This window comes from Hypanus sabinus, chromosome 22, assembly GCF_030144855.1.
Source record: "Hypanus sabinus isolate sHypSab1 chromosome 22, sHypSab1.hap1, whole genome shotgun sequence".
NCBI classification, from domain to species: Eukaryota; Metazoa; Chordata; class Chondrichthyes; order Myliobatiformes; family Dasyatidae; genus Hypanus; species Hypanus sabinus.
This window is the reverse complement of record NC_082727.1, coordinates 64,382,160-64,409,833: the sequence shown is the minus strand read 5'-3', so window position 1 is coordinate 64,409,833 and position 27,674 is coordinate 64,382,160. Positions and strand designations below refer to the sequence as shown.

Below are 27,674 nucleotides of genomic sequence, written 5' to 3'. Positions count from 1 at the left end.
AGTTTTGTGCAAAACTGTTTAGCACATACTGTATATATAGCTAGGATTCCTAAGACTTTTACAGAGTCCTGTAGATTGGCTAAAATAGGAAGATGGTTGGGAAACAGAACTAAGGGTACTTAGCTTTGTATTCGCTCAATAGTATTGTGTATTTTTTGTAACTGGAAAGACATAGTATAAAGTACTGAGCAAAGGTGTGAGGCACCCTAGCTATTCTACCGACATGAGCTGAAGACTTTTCACAGTACTGTATGTTTCACATCACCAGTAACGTTTCACTTCTTTCTGTGTATACTTGTCAATGAATTACATTTCTTTTGGTTATTAACCAAGGATTTGGTTCAGTGTAAAAGGTCAGGAGGGTGTCTATAATCACCAACAGGATACAGTTTTTGCAGGATGTCCAACTGCTAACAATCAATTTCACCATTTCATGGTATCTAAAGTTACCAAAAGTTTGTAATTTGTGTGGTGACTGGTTTCTCTAAGTATCGTATTCTGAAACATTATTAACTGCGTTTCTTTTGCCTGAATGCTACTTAGTTTTAAATTCTAGTTCTAAGGTCCTCAGTATATCACAAATGTTAGTTCATTAAGAATTTCATAAATGACAAAAGGTGTCAATAAGTAACCGCGAAATTTGTTGATTACTGACATGTAGATCTGGTGTTGCTTATAATTGGCAATAAGTTACTGCTGCCTCCTTTTTTGTAATTGGCAAGGTAGCAGAATCCACACACTGACTGATCAGTGTCAGGATAGAGTTTAGAGACTGTGTATAATTTCCAACATCATTACAGTCTCCTAAATTGGCAACAAGTAAGTTTTTGTATGCATCTATAATTAGCAACAAGTTAAAGCTCCTACAATCAACAAAATGTCACCAGTCCTGTATTGTTCATTATCAGAACTAATATCTGATGTCTACAATTAAAAAGTTACAGCCGCTGCATTGTTTTCAGTTGCAAGCATCTATATTTGGTATGTTTACACTTCATACGCTGAGTGCCACGGAAGTGTGGCGGTGAACACAACACTATTACAGCCTGAGGCACTGGGGTTCAGAATTCAATTGCAATGTTGTCAAGGAGTCTATATGTCCTCCCTGTGGAATTTGTCGATTTCCTCCAGGTGCTCTGGTTTCCTCCCATATTCCAAAGACATATCTGTTTGCAGATTAACTGGTCATTGTAAATTGTCCTGTGTTTGGGCTAGGGTTAAAATGGGGCTGTGAGGCGACATGGCTTAAAGTTGCACACTGTATCTCTAAATAAGACCATCATTCCCACAATCCTGATTGAGAAGTTGGAGAACCTGGGCGTCTGTACCTCCCTCTGTAATTGGTTCCACAACTTCCTAACTGAAAGACCTAATTGGTGATAACATATCCTCTTCACTGATGATCAACACTGGCGCACCTCACTTAGCTTAGCCCACTGCTCTACTCTCTTTACACCCATGACTGTGTGACTAGGCATAGCTCAAATACCATCTATAAATTTGCTGATGATACAACCATTGTTGGTAGAATCTCCGGTGGTGAAGAGAGGGTGTACAGGAGCAAGATATACCAACTAGTGGAGTGGTGTCACAGTGACAACCTGGTGCTCAACATCAGTAAGACAAAAGAACTGATTGTGGACTTCAGGAAAGGTAAGATGAAGGAACACATACCAATCCTCATGGACGGATCAGAAGTGGAGAGAGTGAGCTGTTTCAAGTTCCTGGGTGTCAAGATCTCTGAGGATCTCAGCTAGTCCCAACATGTTGATGTAGTCATAAAGAAGGCAAGACAGTAGCTATACTTATTTAGGAATTTGAAGCTATTTGGCATGTCAACAAATACACTCAAAAACTTCTATAGTTGCACCGTGGAGAGCATTCTGACAGGCTGCATCACTGTCTGGTATGGAGGGGCTACTGCACAGGACTGAAAGAAGCTGCAGAAGGTTGTAAATCTAGTCAGCTCCATCTTGGCACTAGCCTACAAAGTACCCAGGACATCTTTAGGGAGTGGTGTCTTAGAAAGGCAGCATCCATTATTAAGGATCTCCAGCACCCAAGGCATGTCCTTTGCTCACTGTTACCTTCAGGTAGGGTGTGACTGAAGGCACACACTCAGCGATTCAAGACAGCTTCTTTTCCTCTGCCATCTGATTCGTAAATGAACTTTGAAGCTTTTTAAAAAAATGTACTGTACAGTATTTCTAGTTTTTTTGCACATTTTTAATAATCTATTCAATATATGTAATTGATTTACTTGTTTATTTATTATATGTTTTATTTTATTTATTTTCTATTATTCCTATTTTTTTTCTCTCTCTGCTAGATTATGTATTACATTGAACTGCTGATGCTAAATTAACAAATTTCACGTCACATGCCGGTGATAATAAACCTTATTCGGATTCAGATTCTGATTCTGATTCGGAGAGGAATTGAGCCATTTGGCCCATCAAGTCTGCTTTGCCTTTTCATCACGGCTGGTCCATTTTTTCTGTCAGCCCCAATCTCCTGCTGTCCACCCTCCCACCCCTATATCAGTTTGTGCACTGACCAATCAAGAATCTATCAACCTCTGCCTTAAATATACATAAAGATTTGGCCTCCACAGCTGCCTGTGGCAACAAATTTCATAGATTCTCTACTCTCTGGCTACAGAAATTCCTCCTCATCTCTGTTCTAAAAGGACACTCCTCTATTTGAGACTGTGTCCTCTGGTACTGGACTCTCCCACCAGAGGAAACATCCTCTCCACATCCACTCTATCGCTGACTTTCACCATTCCATAGGTTTCAGTTAGAACTCCCCTCATTCTTAGGAATTTCAGTGAATCCTGGAATCATTTTATGTGAACTTCCTTTGAACCCTCTCCAGTTTCAGCACATCCTTCCTAAGATAAGGGGCCCAAACTGCTCACAATACTCCAAGTGAGGCCTCACCAGTGCTTTGTAAAGTCTCAACATTACATCCTTGCTTTTATATTCTAGTCCTCTTAAAATGAATGCTAACATTGCATTTGCCTTCCTCACCACAGACTCAACCTGCAAATTTGCCTGTAGGGAATCCTGCACAAGGGCTTCCAAGTTCCTTTGCACCTCAGATTTTGTATTTTCTCTCCATTTAGAAAATAGTCAAACCTTTCATTTCTTCTACCAAAGTGCATGACCGTACACTTCCTGACATTGTATTCCATCTGCCACTTCATTGCCCATTTTCTTGATTTGCCTAAGACCTTCTGTAGCCTCTCTATTTCCTCAAAACTACCTGTCCCTCCACCTCTCTTCATATCACCTGCAAACTTTGCAACAAAGCCATCTATTCCATAATCCAAATCATTAACATTTAACGTAAAAAGAATCGATCCCAACACGGACCCCTGTAGAACACCAGTATTCACCAGCAGCCAGTCAGAAAAGGTTCCCTTTATTCCCACTCTTTGCCTCCTGCCAATCAGTCCATTGCTTTATCCATGCTAGAATCAGTCCTATAATACCATGGGCTTGGAGCTTGTTAAGCAGCTTCATGTGTGTCAAAGGTCTTCTGAAAGTCCAAGTACACAACATCAACCAATTCTCATTTGTCTTTCCTGCTTGTTATTTTTTCAAAGAATTCCAACATGTTTGTCGGCACGATTTTTCCTTCAGGAAACCATATTGACTGTGGCCTATTTTACCTTGTGCCTCCAAGTGCCCGAAACACCTTGTGAACAATTGACTCTGACATCTTCCCAACCACGGAGGTCAGACTAACTGGCCTATAGTTTCCTTTCTTCTGCCTCTCTCCCTTCTTGAAGAGTGGAGTGACATTTGCAACTTTCCAGTCTTCTGAAACCATTTCAGAATCTGGTGATTCGTGAAAAATAAAATAAATAATTGGTGGGAAGTTACTGTTCTCTAATTGGCAGAGATTACAATGTCTCTGTAAACCAGTGTATATCTTTGATCCTTTCTGCTTCCTACCATGTCTACACTTTGTAATAAATAGAGTCGCCAATAAGCAGCAGTTTTTAATACCAGTGCTTATGATTGGCGCAGTTGCAAAATTTTCAGTTATTGCTACAAAATTATTCATATTCTATCCATAATCAGATATATCTTTCAATCCCAGCAGAGATATGGTTGCTGTAGCATCAAAACTGGCAACGCGGTACAATTCCTGAGTGTACACATGCTAACAAATTACACTGACACATGGGTGCACAGTGTGTCCAGGGAGGGATAGCACCTCTGGTGAAGGGGTTTGTGGTTCAGCTCACTCACCTTTCATCCTCACCGGACACCCATGGCTTCAGGTGGGTCTTTGCGTGTGACAGCAGTCTTTCCCCAGTATACCGCGTCGACAGGCCAGTGAAATAGGGACATGCCCATCCTAATATGCAAAGTCAGCCCCAGAAGACCGGGCAGATGAGATCTACAGTCACATCCAATGGCCAGGAAGGGGTAAGTAGAAGGCACTGTAACCAAGGAAGACTCTAGTTGTGACAATTGTTCATAGCACTGAAACCAGACTTCTGAGGTCGAGACAGTGCAACGGCTTTTCCACTAAAACTCTCCTGCAGACATTTCCCATCAGCATTGAATATGACGGAAACCCACCACATTTCAGCAACACACCTGATGCTGGAGGAACTCAGCAGGCTGGGCATCATCAATGGAGGGAACTAAACAGTCAGTGGTTCAGCCTGAAACAGCAACTCTTTATTTCCCTCCATAGATGCTGCCTGACCCTCTGGTTCCTCCAGCATTTTGTGTGTGTTACTCTGGATTTCCAGTATCTGCAGAATCTCTTGTGTTTCTGAATTACATTTCACATAGTGTAAATGAAACTAAGTTATATAGCAACAAGATATAGTTCCTACAACCTGTATGTACAGTCACCTACTGCCACGAGCTATCATTCCTACAGAAACTAATTATTTATTGAGATACGGGATAGGCACTTCCATCCCTTTGAGCACCTTGCCCAATTTAACCGTGGCCTAATCATGGGGAAATTTACAATGACCGATTAACCTCCTAACTGGTTAACCTATTAACCTTCTCTGGACTGAGGGAGAAAACTGGACTATCTGAAGAAAACCCACACATTCTACAGGAAGCTGTAGAGACTCCTTATAGATTGAATTCCAAACACTGACACCCGAAGCTGTCATAGCAAACAGCAGAGACCAAAAAGAAATGCTAGAAATACTCATAGGACAGTCTGCATCTGTGGAGATAGTTAACTTTCTGATGGAAGGTCATTGGTCAGAAATGTTCATTCTAATTTTCCCCACTGATAATGCCTGATCAACTGAGAATTTCTAGCATTCATAACTGGAACAAATCATACCATGACATCCATAGTCAGCATAAAGTTACTGTTCATAATTACTAAGCACGTTGCCATAACACCTCTCACTGGCAAAATGTTACTGGCCCACAGTGGCAGAGCAGTTGGCGCAATACTTTACAGCACCAGTGAATGGATTCCTATGGGTTCAATTCCCACTGCTGTCTATAAAGAGCTTGTATCTTCTCTCCGTGACTGCATGGCTTTCTGCTAAGTACTCCAGTTTTCTCCCACATAAGTTTCAAAGATATATAGACAATAAATTTTGACCATGCTATGCTGGCATTGGAAACATGGTGAAGCTCGTGGGCTGCCATAAGTACATTCTCAGACTCAGTTGGCTGTTGATCAAATGTCACATTCCACTCTATGTTTCAATGCTTGATGTATATGTGATAAATAAAGCAAATCTTAAATTGTATCTATAATTACGAACATGACTGGGGTGGATGTTGTAGACTAAGACCCCATTTGTGTGATACATTACTATATATATCAAATGTAATTATGTCTGAAAACAGCAACAAGTCAGAGCTCATACAATGTCTTGTGGTATCATGTCCGATATCAGCAAGTTAGATTCATCATTATTTAATGTTTTATCCTGTACACAAGTGTAAAGGAGAACAAAACAATTGTTATCTTGGATCTGATGCAGTACAAAAAAAAACTATGGAAGATAAAGAATACAATAATAATAAAAACACAATAAATAAGTTTAGTTAGTAAGTTTGCTGATGACACATAGGTTAGGGGTGCTGTGGATTTTGTGGAGGGCTGTCAGAGGTTACAGCGGGATATCGATAGGATGCAAAACTGGGCTGAGAAGTCGCAGATGAAGTTCAACCCAGATAAATGTGAAGTGGTTCATTTTGGTAGGTCAAATATGATGACAGAATATAGTATTAATGGTAAGACTCTTGGCAGTGTGGAGGATCATATAACCATATAACAATCACAGCACGGAAACAGGCCATCTTGGCCCTCCTAGTCCATGCCGAACCCTTAATCTCACCTAGTCCCACCTACCCGCACTCAGCCCATAACCCTCCACTCCTTTTCTGTCCATATACCTATACAATTTTACCTTAAGTGACCCAACTGAACTGGCCTCTACTACTTCTACAGGAAGCTCATTCCACACAGCTATCACTCTTTGAGTAAAGAAATACCCCCTCGTGTTTCCCTTAAACTTCTGCCCCCTAACTCTCAAATCATGTCCTCTAGTTTGAATCTCCCCTACTCTCAATGGAAACAGCCTGTTCACGTCAACTCTATCTATCCCTCTCAAAATTTTAAATACCTCAATCAAATCCCCCCTCAACCTTCTACGCTCCAATGAATAGAGACCTAACTTGTTCAACCTTTCTCTGTAACTTAATTGCTGAAACCCATGTAACATCCTAGTAAATGGTCTCTGCACTCTCTCTAATTTATTGATATCTTTCCTATAATTCGGTGACCAGAACTGCACACAATATTCCAAATTTGGCCTTACCAATGCCTTGTACAACTTTAGCATTACATCCCAACTTCTGTACTCAATGCTTTGATTTATAAAGGCCAGCGTTCCAAAAGCCCTCTTCACCACCCTATCTACATGAGACTCCACTTTCAGGGAACTATGCACAGTTATTACTAGATCTCTCTGTTCCTCTGCATTCCTCAATGCCCTACCATTTACTCTGTATGTTCTATTTGGATTATTCCTGCCAAAATGTAGAACCTCACACTTCTCAGCATTAAACTCCATCTGCCAACGTTCAGCCCATTCTTCTAACCGGCATAAATCTCCCTGCAAGCTTTGAAAATCCACCTCATTATCCACAACACCTCCTACCTTAGTATCATCGGCATACTTACTAATCCAATTTACCACCCCATCATTCAGATCATTTATGTATATTACAAACAACATTGGGCCCAAAACAGATCCCTGAGGCACCCCGCTAGTCACCGGCCTCCATCCCGATAAACAATTATCCACCACTACTCTCTGGCATCTCCCAACTAGCCACTGTTGAATCCATTTTATTACTCCAGCATTAATACCTAACGACTGAACCTTCTTAACTAACTTCCATGTGGAACTTTGTCAAAGGCTTTGCTGAAGTCCATATAGACTACATCCACTGCCTTACCCTCGTCAACATTCTCGTAACTTCATCAAAAAATTCAATAAGGTTTGTCAAACATGACCTTCCACGCACAAATCCATGCTGGCTACTTCTAATCAGATCCCGTCTATCCAGATAATTATAAATACTATCTCTAAGAATACTTTCCATTAATTTACCCACCACTGATGTCAAACTGACAGGTCTATAATTGCTAGGCTTCCTTCTAGAACCCTTTTTAAACAATGGAACCACATGAGCAATACGCCAATCCTCCGGCACAATCCCCGTTTCTAATGACATATTAAAGATCTCCATCAGAGCTCCTGCTATTTCTACACAAACTTCCCTCAAGGTCCTGGGGAATATCCTGTCAGGACCCGGAGATTTATCCACTTTTAAATTTCTTAAAAGCGCCAGTACCTCCACCTCTTTAATTGTCATAGGTTCCATAACTTCCTTACTTGTTTCACACACCTTAGACAATTCAATATCCTTCTCCTTAGTGAATACCGAAGAGAAGAAATCATTCAAAATCTCTCCCATCTCCTTCGGTTCCACACATAGCTGACCACTCTGATTCTCTAAGGGGCCAATTTTATCCCTCACTATCCTCTTGCTTTTAATATAACTGTAGAAACCTTTCGGATTTACTTTCACCTTATTTGCCAAACCAACCTCGTATCTTCTTTTAGCTTTTCTAATCTCTTTCTTAAGATTCCTTTTACATTCTTTATATTCCTCGAGCAATTCCTTTACTCCATGCTGCCTATATCTATTGTAGACATCCCTCTTTTTCTGAACCAAATTTCTAATATCCCTTGAAAACCATGGTGCTCTCAAACCTTTAACCTTTCCTTTCACCCTAACAGGAACATAAAGATTCTGTACCCTCATAATTTCACCCTTAAATGACCTCCATTACTCTATTACATCCTTCCCATAAAACAACTTGACCCAATCCACTCTCTCTAAATCCCTTCGCATCCCCTCAAAGTTAGCCTTTCTCCAATCAAAAATCTCAACTCTCGGTCCAGTCCTGTCCATCTCCATAATTATATTGAAGCTATTGCTATTGTGATCACTGGACCCGAAGTGCTCCCCAACACATACATCTGTCAGCTGACCTATCGCATTCCCTAACAGGAGATCCAACACTGCCCCATCTCTAGTCGGTACTTCTATGTATTGTTGCAAAAAACTATCCTGCACACATTTCTCAAACTCTAAACCATCCAGCCCTTTTACAGAATGAGCTTCCCAGTCTACGTGTGGAAAATTAAAATCTCCCACAATCGCCACCTTGTGTTTACTACAAATATCTGCTATCTCCTTACACATTTGCTCTTCCAACTCACGCGCCCCATTAGGTGGCCTATAATACACTCCTATCAGTGTTACTGCACCTTTCCCATTCTTCAATTCCACCCAAATGGCCTCCCTAGAGGAGCTCTCTAATCTATCCTTCCAAAGTACCGCCATAAGATTTTCTCAGACAAGCAATGCACCACCTCCTCCTCTGGCCCCTCCTACTCTATCACACCTGAAGCAACTAAATCCAGGAATATTTAGTTGCCAATCACACCCTTCCTGCAACCATGTTTCACTAATAGCTACAACATCATAATTCCAGGTATCAATCCACGCTTTAAGCTCATCCACCTTTCTTACAATGCTCCTAGCATTAAAATAGATACATTTAAGAAACTCTCCATCTCCTCCTCTCTTTCCATCCCTAACAATGCATTCAAATTTATTATCCTTTTCTTTCTTCTCCCCTACATCTTCGGGCTGAGCGCATCCCTTCTCCATCACCTGCCTTTCCTCCCTCACACACTGTCTATTTACTTGCTCCACTGGAGAACTAACCTCCTCTCCCATAGTCTCCTCAAATAGTCTCCCGCCCCCCCCATCTTACTAGTTTAAAGTCCGCCCTGTAGCCCTAGCAAACCTCCCCGCTAGGATATTGGTCCCCCCACGATTCAAGTGTAACCCGTCCTTCTTGAACAGGTCACTCCTGCCCCAGACGAGGTCCCAATGATCCAGAAACTTGAATCTCTGCCCCCTGCTCCAATCCCACAGCCACGCATTCATCCTCCACCTAATTCTATTCCTACTCTCACTGTCGCATGGCACAGGCAGTAATCCCGAGATTACTACCTTTGCGGTCCTTCTTCTTAACTGCCTTCCTAACTCCCTATACTCTCGTTTCAGGACCTCTTCCCCTTTCCTTCCTATGTCATTGGTACCTACATGTACCACGACCTCTGGCTCTTCACCCTCCCACTTCAGGATATCTTGGACGCGATCAGAAACGTTCCGAACCCTGGCACCAGGGAGGCAAATTACCATCCGGGACTCCCGGTCACCTCCACAGAAACGCCTGTCTGAGCCCCGGACTATTGAGTCCCCTATTACTATGGACCTCTTTCTTCTAACCCTACCCTTCTGAGCTACAGGGCTGTCCTCTGTGCCGGAGGCTCGGCCACTGTCACTCCCACCAGGTAGGCTGTCCCCCCCAACAGTACTCAAACATGAGTACTTATTGTCAAGGGGTACAGCCACTGGGGTACTCTCTAGTACCTGCCTCTTCCCCTTCCTGACTGTAACCCACCTATCTGCCTCCCGTGGTCCCGGAGTGACCACCTGCCTGTAACTCCTCTCTATCACCTCCTCACTCTCCCTGACCAGGCGAAGGTCATCGAGCTGCAGCTCCAGTTCCCTAACTCGGTCCCTCAGGAGCTGCAGTTCGGCGCACCTGGTGCAGATGTGGACGTCCGGGAGGCTCGGAGACTCCAGGATCTCCCACATCCGACACCGAGAACAACAAGCTGCCCTCACACTCATACCTCCCAAATAACTGAAAATACAAGAACTAAAAGATAAGCCTACTGTGCCCTCTTCCACCTAAGCCCTCTGAGCCCAAGCCCTACACTCTGCGCCCGGCTCACTCAGCTGCCCGCTTCTTAAGGCAGTGTTCTTTATATATCTTCCCTCCTTCCCAGGCCTCCTTCACGCGCCTGCGCAGTCCTGCCTCTCAGAACTCCAATCTGAGAAGCAATTGGACAATTTGAAAATGGCCGCCGCTGCACTTCCTCTCAAGCCTCGCTGTCCTCTTCCAAAAGAGAGGGCTCTTGGTGTCCAAGTCCATAGGACACTCAAAGCAGCTGTGCAGGTTGACTCTGTGGTTAGGAAGGCATACGGTGTATTGGCCTTCATCAATCGTGGAATTGAATTTAGGAGCCAAGAGGTGATGTTGCAGCTATATAGGACCCTGGTCAGACCCCACTTGGAGTTCTGTGCTCAGTTCTGATCACCTCACCACAGGAAGGATGTGGAAACCATAGAAAGGGTTCAGAGGAGACTTACAAGGATGTTGCTTCAACTGGGGAATACGCCTTATTAAAACAAGTTGAGTGAACTTGGCCTTTTCTCCTTGCAGAGATGGAGGATGAGAGGTGACCTGATAGAGGTGTTTAATATGATAAGAGGCATTGATCGTGTGGATAGTCAAAGGCTTTTTCCCAGGGCTGAAATGGTTGCCACAAGGGAAGTAGGTTTAAGCTGTTGGGGAGTAGGTACAGAGGAGATGTCAGTGGTAAGTTTTTTACTCAGAGAATGGTGACTGCATGGAATGGGCTGCCAGCAACGGTGGTGGAGGTGGATACGATGGGGTCTTTTAAGAGAGTTTTGGATAGGTACATGGAGATTAGAAGAATAGAGGGCTATGGGTAAGCCTAGTAATTTCTAAGGTAGGGACATGTTCGGCACAACTTTGTGGACCGAAGAGACTGTACTGTGCTGTAGGTTTTCTATGTTCTATATAAGGTAGCTTATATAAATAGATTGATGGTATATCTATAAAGCTTCACTAGGCTGTACATAGGTGACTGATGGGAAATAATAAAGTAGTGTTGGAATTGTCGATCAGCTTTACTGCTTGGGGAAGGTAACTGTTTTTCGGTCTGGTGGTCCTGGCATGGATGCTAGGTAGCCTTCTCCCTGATAGAAGTGGACAAAAAGTCCATGAACAGGGTAGGTGGGATCATTCATGACATTGCCAGCCTTTTTCCAGCACCTTTCTGTATATATGGCCTTGACAGCAGGTAGGCAGCTGCTGGAGATGTGTTCTGCTGGAGATGTGACTACCTGTTGTGGAGCCTGCCTGCCTACTAAGATGCATTTCTGTACCATGCACTCTTCAGGATGCTCTCTACTGTGTATCTGTAGAATGATGTGAGTATGGATGTGCAAAGTCCAGCTCTCCTCAGCTCCTCTGGTAGTAGGAGCATTTATGAGCATACTTGACTGTGTAGGTTGTGTTCAGGGACAAATGGAGGCTCTGAGAATTTGGAGCTCATTTAGTGTATCTAATTGGCATGATGGCAGATCATAGCATGCAAAATTACCAGCACTTTATGGATCACCCATGATCAATGGCAAGCTGCCTTTCCTACTTTGTCAGTGATCATGCATCAGCAAGTTTCCAGTTTCTACAGTCAGTAATGCCATGTGGCTCATGCTCCTCCTTTGATAATCAATAAGGGTGTAGAAGCGTGTCTTTAAAATTAGAAATATGCTATGCTCCTACATTCTTAATGCTCAGCAAAACATTTACAGTTACCATTGTATCGATCATCTGCAGATGCTCCTATTGTGTCTACTGAAGGCAACAGTTAGTTGTTAAAACACTAAAGTTGTCATTGTAAAATGTTAGTAAATACCCTCTGTACAGGTTTTTTTCTCTGGCACTTCTGAGTTTAAAATACATTACTGCATATTCCAAACCATAGCCAACTAGTTAGTTGTTGCAGAATCTAAACTGTAACAGGCTAGCATTCACACACTGTTCATAATCAGTAGCAGGTTCCATATCAAATAATTCCAAGTTCAAAATAAATGTTATTTCAAAGTACAAATATGTTACCACATACAACTCTGAGATTAATTTTCCTGTGGGCATACTCAGCAAATCTATAAAATAGTAACTATAACAGGATTGTTATAGATTGACCAGAGTGCACAAGGCAACAAACTGTGCAAATGTAAATATAAATAAGTAGCAACAAATATTGAGAACATGAGATAACGTGATAAAAAGTGCTTAAAGTGAGATTATTGGTTGTGGAAACATTTCAATGATGGGCAAGTGAGTGTAGCAATCCCCTTTTGTTCAATTTCCTGATGGTTGAGGGGTAACAACTGTTCTTGAACCTGGTGGTGTGAGTCCTGAGGCTGCTGTACCTCCTATCCGATGGCAGCTGTGAGAAGACAGTGTGTCCTGGGTCTATACTCAAATTGTCTGCACACCATCAATGACTGGTTGACATGGTTGTATCCATAATATAATGTAAATTAATTCTACCTATCATATGGGCAATTTGAATATAGACTCCATATGATAGGTAGAGTTAATTTGCTTATATTACAGATGTGGCCATGTCAACAATTAGAGCATAAAGTGACTGTTATCTGTAACATGTAACACTTCACACTATGTCTCAAATTGGCAAGCAGTTTCAGAGACTGTGCCATGTACAATTTTCAAAACAAATAGATCCCACAATGATCCTACTCAGTGATACATCAGTGTTAAATTTGCCAAAAAGTTGCTTTTGCTGAATACTGTATTAATGGTAACAAAATTACATATGATAACTATCAACAATAGTTCTGACAGTCTGTAATTTCCAAAAGATTACATTGTCCCTAATTGTAGAACAAGTAGCACCAGTGAGAGTTCGTACTACGTTGATAATCTACAAAACGTTACACTTCCCACTGTGTTGATAATCAGCACATTGCCTCGGTTCATATTGTATCTGTGATCAATCACAAGGTAACTTCTAAAGTTTGATCATCAGCAATAAGTTACAGCTCATATGGTGCCCAGAATTATAATTACATGTATTCTTCCTACTATACTTTTAATTTCTATTTCCCGGTGCAGAAAAATGGTAAACCATTCTATAACTGGGATTCTGATCATATTCCCTATAGTGTCAATAATTGGAAAAAATATTTTTTGTATGCTGTTTATAATTCACAATGTTTACATTTGGGATGTAGTCCATTATTGTAATTCTTCCAACACACTGTACAATTTATGATCACTACCTACAATTCATATAGAGTTTATCAGACATCCCACCTCTCCTGGAAGTTCTGGGAGTCTCCCGCAAATTGATGGTGTTACCTCCCTGAAATGAGTTTTTGCAGGGTTGGATGTCTGGTTTATAATCAGCAATGTGATACAGTTACTGTGACAACCATTACCACAACTGCAACAATTCAATACTAAACCTGGAATGGATGTTGTGTCATTTGACACTTCTAAATGACAACTCAAAAACCTATTAATGTAACCTTGCTTTTAATTGACATGTTTTTGTATTTTACAAAATAAGAAAGTCTGCAGATGCTGGAAATCCAAAGTAAACACACATAAGATACTGGGGGAACTCAGCAGGTCAGGCCAGATCCTTGGAAATGAATAAACCGTCAACGATTTGACCATAATCCTTCATCATGTCTGGAAATGAAAGGGGGGGGGGGGGAAGAATCCACTAAATCTAATTAGCCAATCATGTAGCAGTAACTCTTCCTTTCCAGTCTTGAACAAAGGTCTCAACCTGAAATATCGCCTGTTTATTAATTTCCATGGATACTGCCTGGCCTGCCAAGTTCCTCTGGCATTTTGGATGTTTTGTTGTTTCTTTTATTTTCATGTTTATTTTTTTAATGTATTTACACATTTGTACTTTTATCCTTTTGTAAAGCACATTGAACTGCATCATCTGTATGAAAATATGCTCTATAAATAAAATTATTATTAATATTAATATTATTACATCTTTTCCTGACAACCACCTTATGTATACACACTCCTGTACCTAGCCTCCATTTACATACAGTACACACAATCAATGTTTGTATACCAGCTAATCTTATGTATTTATATTTATTGTGCTTTTTATTGTGTCCTTTATGCTTAATGTATTTTTTAGGCTGTATCAGACCCAGAGTAACAATCATTTAATTCTCCTTTACACCTGTGTGCTGATGGATGACAATAAATAATTTTGAACAATTTGCAGTTAATTAGGAGCAGGTAACAATTAATGAAATGTATAGATTCAGTGATTTATTGCAGATCCTAGAGTGGCTATTTTACACTAGTGGCCACTTTATTAGGTGAACCATAGAACACTACAGGCCCTTCAGCCCTCCATGTTGTGCCAACCCATATAATCCTTAAAAATAAGTACTAAACCCACACTACCCCATAACCCTCCATTTTTCTTTCATCCATGTGCCTGTCCAAGAGGCTGTTAAATACCCCTAATGTTTTAGCCTCCACCACCATCTCTGGCAAGTCATTCCTGGCACTTACAACCCTCTGTGTAAAAAACTTACCCCTGATGTCTCCCCTAAACTTCCCTCCCTTAATTTTGTACATATGCTCTCTGGTGTTTGCTATTGGTGCTCTGGGAAACAGGTACTGACTATCCACCCTATCTATGCCTCTCATAATCTTGTAGACCTCTATCAAGTCCCCTCTCATTCTTCTACGCTCAAAAGAGAAAAGTCCCAGCTCTGCTAACCTTGCTTCATATGACTTGTTCTCCAAACCAGGCAACATCCTGGTAAATCTCCTCTGCACCCTCTCCATAGCTTCCACATCCTTCCTATAATGAGGTGACCAGAATTGAACACAATACTCTAAGTGCGGTCTCACCAGAGATTTGTAGAGTTGCAACATGACCTCTCTACTCTTGAACTTAATCTCCCTGTTAATGAAGTCTAGTGTCCCATAGGCCTTCCTAACTACCCTATCAACCTGCATAGCAACCTTGAGGGATGTATGGATTTGAACCCCCAAGGTCCCTTTGTTCAGCCACACTCTTAACTAACTGACCATTAATCCTGTACTCAGTCTTCTGGTTTGTCCTTCCAAAATGCATCACCTCACACTTACCCGGATTGAACTCCATCTGCCATTTTTCTGCCCAACTCTGCAGCCTGTCTATATCTTCTTGTAACCTTCAACAAACTAAGCTCCATCCACAACTCCTCCAATTTTCATGTCATCCGCAAACTTACTCACCCATCCTTCCGCCTCTGCATCCAGGTCATTTATAAAAATCACAAATAGCAGGGGTCCCAGGACAGATCTCTGCGGCACTCCACTAGTCACCGACCTCCAGGCAGAATACTTTCCTTCCACAACTACCCTCTGCTTTCTTCCATTAAGCCAATTTTTTATCCCATGCCTCATGAATTTCTGGATGAGTCTCTCGTGAGGGACCTTGTCAAATGTTTTGTTAAAGTCCATGTAGACCACATCCACTGCCCTACCCTCATCAATTTATTTTACCTCTTCAAAAAACTCAATCAGGCTCATGAGGCACGATCTTCCCTTCACAAAGCCAGGTTGACTATCCATGAGTAGATTGTATTTCTCCAAATGCTCATAGATCCTATCCTTAAGAATCCTTTCCAGTAATTTGCAGACCACCAACGCAAGACTCACCGGTCTATAGTTCCCAGGTCTCTCTCTATTACCTTTTTTAAACAAGGGAACTACATTTGCCATTCACCAGTACTCCAGCACTTCCCCTGCAGCCAAAGAGGATTCAAAGATCATAGCCAATGCTCCTGCGATCTCTTCTCTCAATTCCAACAACCTGGGGTGTTTCATATCCGGCCCTGGGGATTTATCAATCTTAATGCTTTTAAGAAGATCCAGCACTTCTTCTTCCTTAATCTCCACATTGTCCAGCACACCGGCCTGCTCTACTTTGACCTCATCCTGATCAAGATCCTTTTCACTTGTGAATACTGAAGGAAAGTATTCATTTAGGACCTCCCCAAACTCCTCCACCTCCAGGCACATGTTGCCCTCTTTATCCTTTAGCGGTCTCACCTTCGTTCTCGTCATCCTCCTATTCTTCACATACACATTGAACACCTTGGGGTTCTCCTTAATCCTACATGCCAAGGCCTTCTCATTCCCCCTTCGAGCTCTCCTGTCCTTTCTTTAGCTCCTTCCTGGCAACCATATATTTCTCATAAGCCCCTCCTACTTCCTGCTTCTTAAATCTAACATATGCTTCCTTTTTCCTCTTGACGAGTTGCCTCACGTGTTTCGTCAGCCACGGTTCTCTTTTCCTACCATTTTGTCCTTGCCTCAGTGGGACAAACCTATCCTGAACCCAGCTCAAGTGGTCCCTGAACTTCTCCCACATTACATTTGTGCTTTCCCCTTTGAACAGCTATTTCCACTTTACTCTCGCTAGTTCCTGCCTCATCCCTTCAAAGTTAGCCCTTCCCCAGTTAAGCACTTTACCACTTTGTCTGATTTTATCCCTTTCCATAGCTATGCTAAAGCTAAGGGAGTTGTTGTCACTCTCACCAAAATGCTCCACCATCAAGAGGTCTGTCACCTGACCAGGTTCATTACCCAAAACTAGATCCAGTATAGCCTCTCCTCTCGTTGGCCGGTCCACATACTGTGTCAGGAATCCTTCTTGAACACACCTGTCAAATTCAGCCCCATCTATCCCCCTTGCACTCAGGAGGTGCCAGTCAATATGAGGGAATTTGAAATCACCCATAACTACTACCCTGTATTTCCTACACCACTCTAAAATTTGCCTGCTTATCTGCTCCTCAGTGTCCCGAGGGCTATTTGGGGGCCTATAGACTACTCCCAGCACAGTGTTTGACCCCTTCCTATTTCTGACTTCCACACAGACTGATTCTGTGGACATTCCCTTCTGCAGTGTCCTCCCTTTCTATAACTGTGATACTATCCCTGACCAGCAATGCCAGTACACCCCCCCCCCCTTTACTGCCTCCCATCTTATTCCTTTTAAAACACCTGAACCCTGGGACCTGCATCATCCAATCCTGCCCTTCCTCCAACCAAGTTTCAGTAATGGCCACAACATCGTAGTTCCACGTACTAATCCATGCTCTAAGTTCATCCTCCTTGCACCTCACACTCCTAGCATTGAAATAGACACCTTTCAACCCCTTTAACTGGCTACACCTGTAAACCTGTTCATTAATGCAAATACCTAATCAGCCAGTCATGTGGCAGCAACTCAATGCATAAAAGCATGCAGACATGATTCAGGAGGCTCGGTTATTGTTCACACGAAGCATCAGAATGGGGAAGAAATGTGATGTACATGAATGTGACTGTGGAATGTTTGCTCGTGCCTGATGGGGTTGTTTAACTGTCTCAGAAACCATTGATCTTCTGGGATTTTGACACACAATAGTCTCTAGAGTTAACAGAGAATGGTGCAAGAAACAAAAACAATCCAATGATTGGCAGTTCTGTGGGCTAAAACACCTTGTTAATGAGAGGGATCAGAGGAGAACTGCCAGACTGGCTCAAGCTGACAGGAAGGTGACAGTAACTCAACGAACCATGCTGTTCATGTGCAGAAGACCATCACTGAACACAGAACTCATCAAATCTTTAAGCAGATGGGCTACAACAGCTGAAAACCCCAAATACAGATCCACTGGACACTTGACAGGAGATACAGGAGTGCCACGGTAACGTAGAGGTTAGCTCAATGCTACCGCAGTTCAGGGCATTCCAAAGCTCAGAGTTCAATTCTAGCACCATTCTATCAGAAGTCTTTGTGCATCCTCCTAGTAGAATGCATGGGTTCTCCCTAGGTGCACTGGTTTGTAAATTGTCCTGCCATTGGGTTAGGCTTAATCAGGGTTGTGGGATCGCTGGGGCAGCATTGCTCAAAGGGCTGAAAGGGTTCACTCCACACCATACTACTAAATAAATAATAAATGAATGTCCACTGAGTGGATACCAGCCAGTTTCAGTTCACACTGTTAGAGAGCTGGAACCCTCCGTCACGTCTCCAGTCTGCAATTCATAAAGTTCATCCAGTCAACTGGCCAAGGTTTCCGTTCCCAGTGTCGTTAAGTATCAAATATTCACTCTCTAGAATCAGCAAATATTTCAGTTCATAAAGTGTCTATAATTAGAAAAATAAACAGTGGCTATGCTTTGCAGAATTGGCAACAGTACAGCATTTAATGTTAATAATCTGGAACAAGATACATTTTCTTGAGTGTTTCTAATGGAAAAATGTTGTAGTGGCTGTAGTTTCCATAATTGGTATTGAATCATCAGCTCGCTGATGACAGAACAGTGGTTGGCCTCACCAACAACAATAAGTCAGTGTACAGAGAGTAGTAGAGCGGCTGCTAGAATGGTATGAGCATGACAACTGAGCATCAACATGGACAAGACCAAGGGGATGATTGTGGACTTCAGGAAGGTGCAGGCTGACCGCTCTTCACTGCACGCACACAGCTCACCCATGCAGGAAGTTAGGGGCACTCAGTTTCTAGGAATGCACATAACAAGCTATCTGAACTGCTCCCTCTTTGGTCAAGAAATCACAACAACCTCTCTGCTCCCTGAGGAGATGGAGGTGAGTGAAGCTCTCTCCTCTCCCCACCCGCCACCCCTGAATCCTAATCAGTTTTACAGGAGCAACATCAAGAGTGTCCTGACTAGTTGTGTCACTGTCTGGTATGGAAATTGTAAGGCACCTAACCACAAGTCCCTACCAAGGGTTCTAAGAAGATTATTGAGGTCTTTCTTCTGCTGATTAGAGATATTTAGCAGGAGTGCTGCATACGCATGTCAGCAATCCCTCCCATCTGTCCGACATCAGGCAGGTATTACGTAGTATTATGACAAGAACTGTTAATGGGAAGCATCTTCTTCCCACATGCCATAAGACTACTGAACTCCCTACCACTACCCAGGTCTCATCACTTTTGAAGCCCAGTAGTGTTTTTTTTTTACTGGTATCATATATGCACCTTATTATTTGTTAGTTTACTAATGGTAATATTACTTTATGTGTTATGTATGTGAATTATATATACCTTGCTGTGCACCTTGGCCCAGAGGGATGTGGTTTCATTTGGCATGTGTATAGCTGAATGGCAATAAACTTGTTAGTTAGTATGGCTCAGTAATAAACAAGAAGTTACAGTACTGTAAGAATAAGCCACAATTTGTTAGAGTTCAACACAACGCACACAAAATGCTGGAGGAACTCAGCAGGCCAGGCAGCATCTATGGAAAAGAGAAAACAGTCGATGCTTCAGGCCGAGAAGCCCTGATGTATCCTGATAAAGGCTCTCAGCCTGGAACATTGACTATTTACTCTTTTCCATAGATGCTGCCTGACCAGCATTTTGTGTGAATTGCCCTGGGTTTCCAGCATCTGCCTATCTTCTCGTGTTTGGTTCATTTGGTGTCTCAATGCAGCAACATGTTATTGCATTTGTACAGCTGAATCCTTGTTTCACTGAAACATAAAACTTGATTTATAATGGGCAAATTCCAGCTCCTACCTTGTCTATAATTGGCAAAGCTAGTTTTTGTAGCTTGACCAGAGAGATGGTGCACATCTCTACAAGTATGACTGCTGACACATTACAGTTAAAATGGTGTCAAAACTCAAATTCCATTTTGTACTTCCTCTATGGTTAGCAGTATGCTGTATTTCCCATACTAACTTCAATAGCAAAAACCACATTGCCACAGTGCTGGAGTCTGGCAATGTGACAGATCGTGCAGCATCCGATCAACAAGTTGCAGCTCCTCTGTCTGCACTTGCTGATAAAATATTGTTTCTGCCATGTTCAAATTCAGCAGTAAGTTCAAATGTCAATGGTATTTTGAATTAACTACATGTTATATTTTATGTTTATTGTTTAATGTGTATTTTGTCAATAATTTAAAATAGTTAGAACCTGTTTCTGCAGTGTCAACAATTGGTTGTAGGTTACGGAAGCAGTGAGTTTCAACCCATTATCTTGAATTACTAGATAAGATATAAACCTTACAGTCTCTATCCTCTGCACTCATCAGTGTTAACATTCACTTCATATCATCAACATGCATCACATTCATGCAGAGCTATGATCAGAAATCTCACCAGCTTTTCTTTCCTTGGCTGCAGATAGCACAGATAAAAAAATTACCACATATATATATAAAAAGGCAACAAAAAAAAATACTAAATTTGCTGATGACACAAGATGGACAAGACTTGATTAAAATGGCTAAGATCCCAAAAGGCCTTACAACATTGACATAGACAGCTGTTTCTTCATGCGGATAAATCAAGCTATATTTTCAAAAATATAGATGGGGTTTTAGTGGGTCACCTATACAGGACAGAATTAGAGTCAGGTTTAAAATCACTGGCATATGTCATATTTGTTGTTTTTTGGCAGCAGTACATTGCAATACATAATAACAAAAAAACTGTGAATTGCAGTTGTATATGCAGTAGTTAAATAAAGCAAGTAGTGCAAAAATAATAATTTAAAAAAGACTAGTGAGGCAGCATTCATGGGTTCAATGTCCATTCAGAAATTGGATGCCAGAGGGAAAGAAGCTGTCCCCAAATGGTTGAATGTGTGTCTTCAGGCTCCTGTACCTCCTCCCTGCTGGTAGCAATGAGAATAAGGCATGACCTGGGTGATCACGGACATTAATGATAGACTTCTTGAGGCATTGCTCCTTGAATATATCATGGGCCAGTGATGGAGCTGACTGAGTTTACGACCTTCTGTGGCTTATTATTTCGATCCTGTGCAGTAGCCCTTCTGTGACCCTGTGATCCCCTCCACCATCCGCACCGTCCCCCCACACCAGACAATAATGCAACCAGTTAGAATGCTCTCTGTGGTACATTTGTAGAAATCTGTGAGTGCCTTTGGTGACATACCAAATCTCCTCAGACTCGAATGAAATACAGCTGCTCTCGTGCCTCTTTTGTAACTGCATCGATATGTTTATCCCGGGATAGACCCTCAGAAGAGGGAAAACCTTTCCTTTCAAAGGCTTGAGTGTATTTGCAACTTCTTCTTAAAAGGGTAGTGGAAGCTGTCTTTGGATATTATTAAGATAGAAGATAGAACAGTTCTGCACAGGGTCAAGCCTGTCAGACTACTGTCAATCACAGAGCCAATCTAACTAATCCTATCTGCCTACATGTGGTCTGCACCCTTCTGTTCCTTGCCCAGCACAGGAAGAGTCTATGTACCTCTGGAACAGTGTTATTGTATCTTCTACCAGTCACAGGAAGATAACTTGCCTCACATCTCCTTTAAACTTACAAAGATATAAAGATTAGCTCTATTTATTACATGTACATCGAAACATAAGTGAAATGTGACCAACACAGACTGAGGATGAGTTGGGGCAACCTGCAGGTGTCGCCATGTTTCTGGCGCTAAACCACCTTAACCCTTACCTCCTGTAATTGACATTTCCACCCCAGAAAAATAGGACATATTTTCTTATCATTATGTATCGTGTTGTATGACGTCACAATGTGCCATGTCATTTAACGTGGGTAGTCATGGTCTTTCTGAGTGTGATTTTTATAGTCATAGAGCCATAGAGTACAGAACAGAAATAGGCCCTTTGGCCCATTTAGTCCATGCTGAAACCATTTAATCTGCCTACGCCCATTGACCTGCATGGAGGCCATAGACCTCCATATCCCTAATAGCGATGTATCTATCCAAACTTCTCTTAAATTTTGAAATCGAGCTCACAGGCACCAGTTGTGCTGTTAGCTCATTCCACAGTCTCATGACCCACTGAGTGAAAAAGTTTCTTCTCTTGTTCCTCTTAAACATTGCAGTTCCTTTACCATCTGTAATCACCATTTCTATTTCTTGTTCTTGATTATTGACATTGTCATTGATTATAAACTGTTGCTTGTTATAGAGATTACAAGTCACATTATTTATTGGTATCAGGGGAAATATAACTTTGTTCAGGTGGCACAATAGTTCAATGCTTTACAATACCGATGACTGGCTTTAATTCTCGTCTTTGCCTATAAGTTCGTACGTTCTCCCTGTGACCGCGTGGGTTTCCTCAGGGTGCTCCAGTTTCCTCCCACAGTCCAGAGATGTACCGGTTAGTAGGTTAGTTGGTCATTGTAAATTGTCCAGTGATTAGGCTGAGGTTAAATCAGGGAATGCTGGGGCACACGGCTTAAAGGGCCAGAAGGGCTTGTTCCACGCTGTAGCTCAATAAATAAAAATAAATAACTAAATCTCAATGTAAGAGATTTATATTGAGGCAATGACTGATACTATTGAAAATACAGTTTGCTGCCAATTATAAAGTGATTACAATTACCAAAGAATGCCTTTTCAGTGCCAAGATACAGAGCTTACAATGTCTACAATCAACAGCAAGTTACGGCTACTGCACAGCTGGTCATTGCAAGGCCTTGCAATTCTTATAAAAGTTAGAATCAACATCTAATTCCCTTCCCTACAATATATCCAATTAGCTGCAAATAATAGCTTGCAGTATCTAACAAGTTACAGTTTACAGTAACAAGTAACCATGTTTTTAATCATCAGCAAGTTGCTGTTCTGTGACAATGTTACAGTTCTTGGCTTTGCAATGCTGACACTTATCTCCAATGCTGTTTGTAATCGCCCTCCTCTTTTCTATAAGATAAAGTACATCCCCCACAGTATCTGTGCTGGACAAGAGTGTTCAGCTCCTTCAGCATTTATAATTAGGAACCTGCTACCAGCAAGTTATAAAAAAAAGATTCTGAAAATCTAGAGCAATACACATAAAATGCTGAAGGAACCCAGCAGCTCAGGCAGCATCTATGGAGGGGCTGAGAACCTGAGACCCCTCATTAGGTCCTGGCAGCTCAGGCAGCATCTATGGAGGGGCTGAGAACCTGAGACCCCTCATTAGGTCCTGGCAGCTCAGGCAGCATCTATGGAGGGGCTGAGAACCTGAGACCCCTCATTAGGTCCTGGCAGCTCAGGCAGCATCTATGGAGGGGCTGAGAACCTGAGACCCCTCATTAGGTCCTGGCAGCTCAGGCAGCATCTATGGAGGGGCTGAGAACCTGAGACCCCTCATTAGGTCCTGGCAGAGAAGGGCCCTTTAGGTCTTCATTTAACCTCTCCCAGCCTCTTACTTTATAACTCCTCTCCCACCTTCCCTCTCACCCGGTCTCACCTACTAACTGCCATCTTGTTCCACCCCCCCCCCCCTCCACTTTCTTATTCTGGCTCCTGACCCCACTTCCTTTTCCGGTCTGATGATAAATCTTGTCCCGAAATGTCAACTGTTGATTCCCCCTCAGGCATGCTTGCCTGACTTCCTGAGTACCTCCAGCAATATGTGTGTGTTGCACCGGTAAATTATATTTCTTATTTAATTGGCAACAACAACCATATTGTATGTAAGTTATTTGGTAAATTATTCCTACAGATCTGTGACAAGTAATTGTTCCTCCAATGTAGTTAATCTGATATGACAAAATAATCTTCAACTGGTTCTGCAGAATCTGTTAAACTACTGTCCCACAAAAAAATCCTGCCTCAATAATGTATTACAAGTTACAGTTCCAATAGTGCTTACAGTCAGCGGCAGGCTGCATACTCAGTATCTATTACAACTACCAGGTACTGTTCATGTAAATAACAATCTATAATCTAATAAATAATGCTCTCTTTGTCTAGTATGAAAATTTGTGATATGCTATTTTCCCAATGGTGTCTGCAATCATAGGTTACCGTTACTAGAACATCTATGTATAAAAAGACGTCCTGGTTAGTAGGTTAATTGGACATTGTAAATTGTTCCATGATCAGATTCGAGTTAAATCATGGATAAATTGTGGCTCCATTTATAATTCACAAGTAGTAAATCCTACAATATGTATCATCAGATATTGTTAATAATTCACGTGATTGTTTATTACATTTGCATTTACTGAGAGTTTTTACTGAATTTTACTGAAGTCCAGTGCTTGCAACCAGTTCCCGATGCTCGATTCGAAAAGTTGAACCAAGCGGAAGGACTGCATCTGTCCCACTGGTACTGGACTCCAGGCCTCACAATCTATTGGTGGTGATTTTGCACTTCCTCGTTTGTCTGCACTGCTCTTTCCCTTTAGCTTTTACCTTTATTCTGCATCGTTCTACTTCAATGCAGTGTAACAATGTGTAAACTAAGCTTTTCTCTCTATCTCCCTGATCGTGACTATTAAACCAATACCAATTTACAATGTATGATGTGCCTACGATTAGCAACATAGTATAGACCTAACAAACAACAATCTGCAACATGTTTCAGTTTCTATAATTAGCTTTCCTGCAGTCATCACAATATCCATAAGCGTTTGATAGAATGGTAGGAAGTCTCAATTTCTATGGTGCAAATATAATTAGCTGTATGTCTGTCATGGGCAACCAGTTAGTCCAACAGTATTCATGACTATCTACAAATTCAGTACACTGTGTTAGCAGAATCGGAAACAAGTCGTTTCTTTGTGTTTGTTAATATTTTCTGCGGTAACATTAATGTCCAGAATCTGTTCCTGGTTATGTCCTCTCGTCTTTCAGTCTTGCAACCATTCATAGCCTGTCTCAGATTGAGAAGTTGGACTCTCTAGTGTCTATGGCACATTTACTCGCTCTAACATCTATATTCAGCGGCAGGTTTTTTCCTTCAATGATTTATAATCAAAGTCACATTGCATTGTATCTCACGTTAACAGTCTATTTGTAATGTACAGCAGTTTAATCCTCTTACACTATCTACATTGATTAGAAAACAAGTTGTTGCACAAAATCACTATCTGTACTACGTCCCTATTTAGCAATAAATTGCGCTTCCTACATTGTTCACAATTTCAAACAGAAAATGGCCACGACGATTTCCTCACTGTGAAAATAAATTATAATTATCCTGAAGACTGGTGATATCTAAAGGGAGGGATGGGAAAGAGAATGCAGAGTCGAATGAGAATGGGAACTTGAAGAGACGGGGATCTTAGAGCAAAGCAGATCAGAAAGAAATGTAGAGGTGTTCAAAATTGCACGGGGTGTTAGGAAAAGAGATCGAATTTAACATCCCACATAACTCTGAAAACATCTGTCAGTTTCACTTGTTCCACTCTGCTCCCCGAGGAAACACGGCTTCTCCAAATCCCCTCCTAATTCTAATTCCTCTAAACATCCTCTTTCCTCTCTGAAATTACTATCTTCTCATCGTCTGAAGTAACTGGCAAAACAACTAAAGGTTATTTTTTCCTCTTCACTGCGAAAATTGTTATAATCCAGAATGTATTTTCTGGGAGATTGCTAAAACTCTAACGATACTCCAAGTACTGAAATACTGTAAACTTAACTCGCAGTGAAGGGAAGATACAGACTGCCGCGTTAATTGGACCTATTTCAAAGAGGCAAGCAGAACCGTCTGGAAAAATGGAATTCCTGCTCATTATCAACTGCTGCATTCCGATTCTACATTGTCTGTAATCCGAAAACTGAACAGTCCGGCGCACGGTTAACCAGTCACATATGATAACCCCCACACACTGTCTGTAATCCGGAAAGCAGTCCAGTCTCTCCGCTGTTTGTAAACCACATAGGACCATTATACACAGAAAATTATAACATTTTTCTTTAGAGAATTCGAATGACATTTTCAGCCATTCTAACCGATTCAAATCAGACTAAATTTAAAAATTTGATCCGAATCAAATCAAAATCCAGTCTCCTTCAATCAAAAACAAAAAAGAGAAAATCCTCAAACTTGTTTGCTGTAGAATATCGAGTAAGTGACTTCGTTGAAATCTGCGCTAACTCAGTACTTACTGAAATGTCTGTGACACTGCTATCACTATGGGTTCGGGAACCTCCCAAATATGGCAAGTTCCTTTAAACACCGAAATCTAGCGATTCATATGTCCGAAGTACCGCCTGCAACAATGTACCGGAAGATTAGCGGTCCTGAACTGGACAGAAACCCCTCAGGAGTTACATTTTAAAATTGTGAATGTGCTGTTTTCATCGCGCTCAGCTACAGAACTGTTGGGAAGTCCCATCGATCCAAACAGTCCGAAATTGAAAACCCCGTTAGTTCCCTGCATAAGATCACGATACAACGTGCAACCATTAATTTTAATTGATGCCTTAGACTAAAGATAATTTTACTCTAAACGGTCACTGAAAAGGGCTAGGTCTGTGAGTACGAAGAGATCTGCTGGTGTTATAGTTAAATAAGTAGCAAAATCTATCTATCTAAAATTCAAGTCATCTCACCACCCGCCCTTCATCTCAACATCCTGCTTCGACGGGTCAGTACGTCTAACAGAGCTGGCTCCATTCTTTGTAAACCGCAGAGGGGGAGGCGTTCATGTGGCCTGAGAGAAGCTCAGAGGCTCCTGGACTTCGGAAAAGATTCCCAGCGCAGCCGCTAGCTATTCCGGGCGCCGGGTCCCGTCACTTACCCACCACGGTCAGCAGCATGTTGTCCAGCAGCAGCGCGATGAAGACTATGCACAGGATGAGTTTCCGAGACTGTCGACCGTCCCTCAGCCAACGCAAGAAACTAAACTCACTCAGAGTCTCCAGTGCACCCATCACTCCGGATATTCACGGCAACCTGCGGGGGCAAACAACAGGCAATTATTACGAACAAAGTACTGCTCACTAGTAGTAATAAATCATGTTAAAATGTCAAGTTGCACTTGGATATAACATTCCACATCCATTAGAAGAAATGGCTTTCTTTGCGAAATTACTGCTTGCGATAGAAACCGAATACCTTCTTTGACAGAGCGTCGCGCTGTCTAGCCCGATGTACCTACTTTGATTAGTAATGTACGAAGCTGGGCTTCGAGTGAAAGTCACTCCAGTCTCGGCTGGTTCGGGCAATGGAGCTCCATGCAGCGGGCGTTACTATCCTCGATACCACCGTGGTACTCGCCGCCTCGCTTGACGTGACAAGTGAGAGGCTTGATAAAACGCGCAAGGGTGTGATTATCCCCAGCCCACTGGCCAATCGGCTGCCTTCCGACTTTCAAGCCGCATACTCCTATAAAAAATAAAGTTCTCACATTCGATTTCATTTCCGTATACCGGCTTCTTCGGCAACCCCAGCACGGAAGCTGAAGGATAAGGTGTTTTGGAACTTACACATTTCACGCAGCCTGAATGCGCTAAATTCAGGAATCCAATATTTTTGTAGGGAGATCCCTGGCAAGAATTATTGGCGAAACAAGAACATGAAGATGTAAATTGATAAATATCGAAAAATGGTGGAAACGCCAAGCAGGCAGGTAGCATCTGAGGAAAGAGAAACAGAAT

At 41.9% G+C, this 27,674-nt stretch overlaps 1 protein-coding gene across 4 annotated transcripts in view; it reads right to left on the bottom strand.

Moving 5' to 3' along the window:
* slc18a2 (solute carrier family 18 member 2) overlaps nucleotides 1–27,674 on the bottom strand; it is a 97,681-nt gene that overhangs the window by 66,855 nt on the left and 3,152 nt on the right. For 2 of the 4 annotated variants that reach the window (XM_059947942.1, XM_059947941.1), the window contains exons 2-4: nucleotides 27,504–27,653; nucleotides 27,176–27,402; nucleotides 26,816–26,970 (exon numbers count right to left, since the gene is read on the bottom strand). In XM_059947942.1, the coding sequence (XP_059803925.1) occupies nucleotides 26,816–26,948 (133 nt within the window). In that variant the 5' untranslated portion in view covers nucleotides 26,949–26,970; nucleotides 27,176–27,402; nucleotides 27,504–27,653. The other 2 variants (XM_059947943.1, XM_059947944.1) reach the window with 2 other exon arrangements.